The 7,767-nt window shown below is 45.6% G+C and overlaps 1 protein-coding gene across 1 annotated transcript in view; it reads right to left on the reverse strand.

The window, feature by feature from the left end:
* Positions 1–7,767, reverse strand: part of GNS (glucosamine (N-acetyl)-6-sulfatase) — a 36,545-nt gene that overhangs the window by 27,105 nt on the left and 1,673 nt on the right. The window contains exons 2-3 of the mRNA XM_003798546.3: positions 4,264–4,323; positions 824–1,030 (exon numbers count right to left, since the gene is read on the reverse strand). Of these exons, the coding sequence (XP_003798594.3) occupies positions 824–1,030; positions 4,264–4,323 (267 nt within the window). The remainder of the gene's footprint in view (positions 1–823; positions 1,031–4,263; positions 4,324–7,767) is intronic.

Raw genomic sequence — 7,767 nt, forward strand, 5'->3', positions numbered from 1 at the left:
GTTGTTTGGCGGGTCCGGGCTGGGGATTCGAACCCGCCACCTTAGGTGTACGTGGCTGGCGCCTTAGCCGGTTGAGCTATAGGCGCCGAGCCACCCCCTTTGTCTTGCACCCCAGTTTTACCCTAAGAGTTAATCCCAAACACATTATCTCCTTTAAGCCTAGACTTTGAGTCAAATGAAAGGCCAGTGTGGTGACTGTGGTGTGACCCTGGCCTGCGGGTCACAGGGAAATACCCTGCGCCTCTTGGCCACATGCGTCAGTGACCTGAGGCAGCCTCCAGGGCTTTTCCTTTATCACTCATCTCTCCATAGCATGCTCTCAGCTCTCACTTGATAGAAGTGAGTTAAGCACTAAACCGTTAGAATTCAGATAAGATTCTAAGCAGTCTGAAGAAAGAGTCTACCAGGAAAGAATTCTCCACTCTGATCCTGATAAAGGAGAAGTGGATGGCCACAGGACAAGCAGAAGTCCTGAGGACAGACGGCCCCTGCAGCAGCCGCCCCGGGCAATCTCACATTCCTCCCCTGGGGCTGTCGGGAGGAAGCCCAGCCACAGCACCCAAGTCACTCGGGCTGATCACGGGAGGAAGTTCTGGTCTGAGGGGCAGATTTGGAGGAAACAGCGCCCACCAAAAACCCTTTAACGCAGTGGTTCTCAACCTTCCTGATGCGTGGTCCTTTAATACAGTTCCTGTGGGTTGCGACCCACAGGTTGAGAATTGCTGCTTTACCGTGAACTGACAGCAAAGAAAAACTTAGCATGAATTATATTAATTCACATTTTAAAAGATGTCACAGAAAAGGACTAGACCACTTAACATACCTCATTTAAATATTTTCCTGCAAAAAAGGTCTGGTACCCACACATGGCTTTGAGGATGGCGGGGAAGGTGCTGGGCTCCTGGACCTTCTGCCAGGAGCGGCTGCTGCAGTTGCCCTCCAGCGTGTTGTTCACCACATGGTGGTTGTGGGGGTACTTGCCGGTCAGGACGCTGGCCCTGCTGGGGCAGCAGAGCGCGCTTGGCACATACTGCAGGGGCACAGGACAAAGACACGGTCACACCAGAGAGACGGGCTCGGCGCCGTTTCTAAGAGAACAAAACAAGTCAATATGCTGACTTCACATTTTTAGTTTCTTGCGGAATATGGATCGTCTTTGCATATGACATACTTCAGAGCTGGCCTGAGTCAAATGGCAGAAAAATTAAAGCAGATAAAACAAACCAAGATCACAGATTTTTGGCTGGTTTCTTTCTGCAGGAGAACATAACAGCAACTCTAGTCTCACCTACTCTCATGCCACACAAATAATATTTATGTGCAGAAGTGCAGTGTGGCAGGAGCTGGAGTGTAACAACCCACAGGGAATGCCCCTGACTCTCACATGACCTCCGAGTGCACATGCCCAGGGCTGACCTGCTGCTGTGCCTGCAGCGCCCGGCACCACCTCACTCGGCGTGGGATGCAGACCCCTTCCCCTACCACCTGCCACTGTCCTCACCAGGCTCCCAGGTAGCCGGCAACATTCATGTCCATCACCACGCCACTTCACAGGAAGCAAACGCTGACTCCAGCAGCACGAGCCAAAATAGAGGCATCACTCCTTTGAATACTTCGCATCTTTTTGCCTTTCCAATTAGATTTGCATTTTTAAATACTGGTGAGGATGAACGTCCCCAGTGTGCACCAGCCAGGGTGCTGACCTGAGCTCAGGGGCTTTGCTTGTGTTTTCCTCCTGGACTAGTGGCCTCATGCGACATAAGATTTAAGTTAGGAAAGAACTGTCATGTTACAAATAGATTTCCCCTTTTTATTTTCACCTCTGAATTTTATTAGCTATTTGACTTCTGCAATTTTTAACATTGGCAACTCTGAATTCTTTCCTCTTTTTGTTTCCTGATCAACTTTACGGCCAGTACTGTTTACTGGGCCTTCACATTCCAATTTACGATCTCTGACACGGCAATTACTTCCTTGATTGTTCTTATCTATTTATCATCCAGATAACTTTGGAATCACTTGATTCTAAAACAATCCTGTTAGGATGCAAACTAGAATAAACATTTTATAGTAAGTGTTTTCACATAGAAAACAATGTGTGTATCTAAGTATCCAATGCTTCTATCACTCACCAAGCTTCCTAAGTTAATCCAAATAGGTTTTAACCATCTGGCCACCCCCAGTTACTCCTAGAGAATTTGTAGTTTGTGTTATTATGAATGAGATCTTCTCTGCACCCTCCACCTTCTATTTCTCTAACTGGTTATATGGAAGAAAGTTATTAATTCTTTTCATCACTATCTTAGTGAATTTTATTAATTTAAAAAGTTTTTCAGCTCGGTGCCCATCGCACAGTGGTTATGGCACCAGCCTCATACACCAAGGCAGGCAGGTTTGAATCCAGCCCTGGCCAACTAAACAACAATGACAACTGCAACAACAACAAAAATAGCCGACACCTGTAGTTCCAGCTACTTGGGAGGCTGAGGCAAGAGAATTGCTTAAGCCCAAGAGTTGGAGGTTGCTGCGAGCTGTGACACCATGGCACTCTACCCAGGGTGACATAGTGAGGCTCTGTCTCAAAAAAAAAAAAGTTTTGCAACAATTATGTGTTTCCTAGATAGAAAATCCAAACTAGCAAAAATAATTTTTATTTTTCCAATATCTTACCTCTTATTTCCCTAAGAGTCACGGCAGTGACTAAACAGTGGAGAACAGCATGAACGAGGCAGCAGGCCCTTGTTCCATCCCTGACAACGACGCCTTAAGTATAAAGTCCGCTATTTGTTTGCAATATTCACAACAGGACGTGTTCTTCTCACAGTTTAATACATTATTAGGAAAGGATGCTAAAATTTCAGAGGACTTTAGAGTATCTACTGGGATGAACATTTAGGTTCTCCTTTTTCAACTACTGGTATGTTGTAGACAAGACAGTGACCAGGTCGCACCAGCAGTGCTGCCGTAGCTCCTTCTGCGTATCAGTTCACTTAACCTCACACCACCTGGGAGGTGGACTGTGCTACCCTCATTTGAAAGTGGGGAATGGACCAGAGCGGTTAAGTAACTTGTCCAAGGTCACACTGCTAGAAAAGCCACAGAGACAGAATCCGGAACCAGGCAGCCTGGCTCTGAGTCTCTGCTATTCAGTGATCTCCTGACGCCGAGCGTCCCTCCCTTCCCCACACTGCCAGTTACTGGGTTACCTGCAAGGTTCTCAAATGTGGATTAGTGCTTTATTTTGGATCTTTGCATCTACATTTTTATATACTTATGTTATATATTTTTTTGGTCTGATGTGTCAGGTCTGGCTAGTTAATTTGGCTTTTATTACAGAACAGTTAACATAACATAAATATTATTCAATGTGTGCATGTGTCCAGGCTTAACACAAATTCCTAGGTTTAAGCCATCCTCCCACATCATCCCAGTAGCTGGGAGTACAGGCACACACCCAGCTAAATATTACTTGATTCTTATAATTCATTTTCAAATCACAAATAAACTAGAATTCTCAAGGTCTGACTTAGAAAATACCTGCAATTAATCTTCAATTGATAAGTAGTATTTCAACTAAAAGAGTCTGTATCACATTAAATAAAGTCCTTCCTTCAGACCAGGTATTTAACTAGGAAAAGAAAAACCAGAGTCTCCAGAATGGAGTTTCTTCTTAGAATATAAACACCAGCGCTGACACCTGTAATCCCAGCACTCTGAGAAGCCAAAGCGGGTGGACTGCCTGAGCTCAGTTTGAAACCAGCCTAAGCAAGAACTAGACCTCGCCTCTACTAAAAATAGAAAAAGAAAGCAGGGTGTTGTGATGGGCACCTATAATCCCAGCTACTCCAGAGGCTGCAGCAAGAGGATCTCCTAAGCCCGCCAGGAGTTAAGAGGTTGCTGTGAGATAGGGTGACAGAGTGAGACTGTGTCTCAAAGAAAACAAAAAGAAACGATAAATAAAATATCACAAGGATGGAAAAGCGAGCATCCAGTGTACTCAACACTAATATGAAACCAGTAGATGCAATGACACGTCCACCTGAGAGAAAAACAATTCCGTCTACGAGAGGGGACTGGTGAGCCCTCCCCTAAGGGGCACACCTCCTGGGTGAAGGGCTCGACTACAACTTGGACTTTATCTAACAAATGCAAAAAGGGTAACCTAATTGTATGTATCCTTAATCTGAAATTTAAAAACAATTAAAAGAAAACAATATAAACACAGTTAAAGTCTAACAAAATTAAATTAGCCTCAAAACTTACAGCACTGGAAAAAGTCATCCCCATGTCTGCAATGAGAGCCTTGGTTTTCTTCAGTGGTGTCTGTAAAAGTAAGGAATTATCTGTTAAGCATCTGATAAATTTAAACACACAGACCAGGATTCCTGTTTTGTTATATTTCACTCAATCTTTTATTCCTAAATGATCAGGTCTACCTGACACCCAGCACAGCCAAGAGAGTCCTGTGTGATTCTGGAGAAGCGGGGTTGGGGTGTAGCCCCTGCACCCCACATGAAGTGCAGGGACAGACAGTTCAAAGCCGACAATCACTCCAGCAATGCTCACTCCAACATGATGACTTTTGATGCCCTTTTATCACCAAGCCCCTTACAAGGGAGACAGGGCAGATCTACCTACACCACGAATTCACCTCTAAAAGCAGGAGGTGGGAAAAGAGGCCAAAGAGTCTTCCTCTTCTAAAACAAACATAAGATAGCACTTAGGATTCTGAAAGCCAGCGGAGGGGAGGCGCCAGGGCCCAGAGCCTGGCCCAACCCCACACTTGGTGGTGGAGCCCCGCCCCCCACTCTTCAGCCACCTGCTCACTGCTCTTTCACTAGACCAGTGGTTCTCAACCTTCCTAACGCCACAGCCCTTTAATACAGTTCCTGTGGGTGTCGAGCCACAGGTTGAGAACTGCTGCACTAGACCAACCACCACTGCAGGAGAAAGACCTGAACTGCTGGCAGGCAGGGGAGTGAAAAAACCCTGTCAAGTGAAGGGCTGGTCAGAAACTACTTTATTTGCATCTTTGTTTTTCAGCTTTTGTTCAAAATCTAAGATTCTGACAAGTACAGAGGACAGTTAACTTCACCCCAGAGTGAGAATAAAAGTAGGAAGACAGTCTTTACATATAAGCAAAAGAACACACGTAATCTTTTTTTTTTTTTTTTTGAGACAGAGTCTCACTATGTCACCCTTGGTAGAGAAGTGTGGCTTCAAGCTCACAGCAACCTCAAACTCTTGGGCTTAAGCAATTCTCTCGCCTCGGCCTCCCAAGTAGCTGGGACTACAGGCACCTGCCACAACGCCCAGCTATTTTTGTTGTTGTTGCAGTTATCATTGTTGATTTTAGCTGGCCCAGGCCAGGTTTGAACCCACCTACCTCGGTGTATGTGGCCGGCACCCTCCCCACTGAGCTACAGTGCTGCCCACATGTAATCTCCATTCAGATTCCAAACAGCAAAAGCACCACTGAAGAGGCCCATTTCAATTGTAGTACAAGTCAATTAAGGATGATTCTGAAATACCTCTGAACTCTAGGATCAGAATGAATGGAGTTTTAAGTATATTTTGTTGTGTAATAATTCCTTAAAGATTGATAATCCAAATATGACACTATTAGCAAGAGCCTCACCTTCAATAACACACAAATGACTCCCCACCTCTCTCATATGGGAGCTTGACAACCTAAGGAACCCATAAGGTCTAGAGCAGTGGTTCTCTTCCTAATGCCGCAGTCCAAAGGGGTCACGACCCACAGGCTGAGAACCGCTGGTCTAGAGGATGAGAATTCTGATGTGTTCAAGAGCTTGAAAATTTCATGAGTAGATCCCCAAGAGGCTGCTAGGAGGCATTAGAGATACACACGCTCGCCTCAAGACCTCACTAAGTGCTACCCTCAGGAGAGGAACGCCACGCCGAGTAAAAGGATGGCTGACAAAGAGCCTGAGCTGCTATGAAGATGTCTGGAAGGAAAATGAAAAACTGGAGTGCAGGTGGAGAAAAAGACCATGAACGTAACTGCCAAACCGTCCGCAAACAGGCACGAGAGAAGGGCACCTGTTTCACAGCAAGACTGACTGCACAACACAACTGTAACCCCTTGTCCCACACTGAACGCGTGCTGGGCACGGATCCAAGCAGGGGTGGACAGAGGGTGGAAGGTCCCTGTTCTCACGATCCTTGGACTCTTGGGGACTTCAGTAGCAGGGAAGCCATCATCTCCCGCAGTGACAGGTGGCTCTGCAGAGCATCACCAGGATGAGCTAACTGCAGCTGGTGGGAACAGAGCAGGAGACACAAGACGTCATCAGGGAAGGCCTCTTCCAGGAGCTAACTTCAGTGCAGGGAGCCAAGTAATGAGACCATCAGGCAAAGGCCCAAAAGACACTCCCAGGCTGGGTGCAGAGCAAATGCAAGGCTGCCAGAGGAAGGTGAAAAGCTCCAGTGTGGAGCAGAGAGCAGGCCAGTGTGTCAGGAGCAGCTCCGGAAGCACAGGGGAGAGGGAGGTGGACAGGCTCAGAAAGGCAGGCCCAGGTGACGACGCAGGACCACACGGGAATTCAGACTTTCCAAGTTTACATTAACCACCATCATCTTTATACTGCTCATAGGAGTACAAATGAGAACCACTATCTGCGCTTAATCAAACCAGCCTCAAACAAGAGCCACACTGTACTGAAAATGCACCAATATGAACATAAAACGGATCCGTAAGAGTGAAGGGTACGGCTGTACAACACTCTTTAAGAAGCCTAAGAAGCATGAGGGCAAACATGTTGCTCTGCTCATCTCAAGCAAAATCTCTTCCATTAAAACCCGAAGGAGTCATTTACTTTCCTGATCCTGTGTCCAGCTGCTCTGAAATAGTTTTGACAATGCTGATAATTCTACGGCTTGCTCTTAACAACAGGAGTGGGTTTTGTGTAAACAAAGCAGTGACATATTTATCCTTCTGTATTTTCGTCACAGCTTCTCCTCTCACTTCCTTGAGGTTGTGACCACAGGCCACTTTTTCCTAGAGCGAATGATTTTAGAAAGAGCAACCCATGCTTCAGTAAAGAACAGTGTACCATCATGATGCTCATGTAAAATCAAGAAATAGGTAAGAACAGTTCCCTGGGGTAAGAAGTAAAAACAGATGATACCTGGAGCAAATACAGTGAAATGTTAAATAAAGATGTTATTACATAAAAGACTATTTCAAAGAAGGATGAAAAATTCCACAATAAACCAAAATCATGTAAGTGACTTGAATTAGTCTCCAAGGACTGGAGGGCTGACCACTGTTTTGCAGGTATGGCAGCAATTTGTAATCTTCCTGGGGTCAGAGAACTCCCCCTCTGCAAACATTTTTACACATATAGTTTCACATGTAAATTAAGTAGTTCTATTACCCTACTGGCACCCCCCAATGTACCCGAAGGCTCTGATCTATGGTGTAAGTGACCACGCCTGCAAGTATGTGCAAGGACTTCTGACAAGTCCATGTTGTCACAGTATCCTAGAACAGGAGAAAAAGCCTGGTGCTCCAAGCTTTGCCCCTCATTAGTGACATGAACCTTGGCCAAGTTATTTGACCGTTTCTAAGTTTCAGTTTTACTTTTTGGATAGTATCTACAGCAGAGGGCTTTGCTACTAGCTTACAGAAGCAAACAGGATCAAAAATACTGGGTTGCGCCTGTGGCTCAAAGGCGTATATACTGGAGGTGGCAGGTTTAAATCCAGCCCCGGACAAAAACTGCAAAAAAAAAAAAAAAAAAA

Source organism: Otolemur garnettii, unplaced genomic scaffold (assembly GCF_000181295.1).
Source record: "Otolemur garnettii isolate 467f Iridium unplaced genomic scaffold, OtoGar3 scaffold00138, whole genome shotgun sequence".
NCBI lineage: Eukaryota > Metazoa > Chordata > Mammalia > Primates > Galagidae > Otolemur > Otolemur garnettii.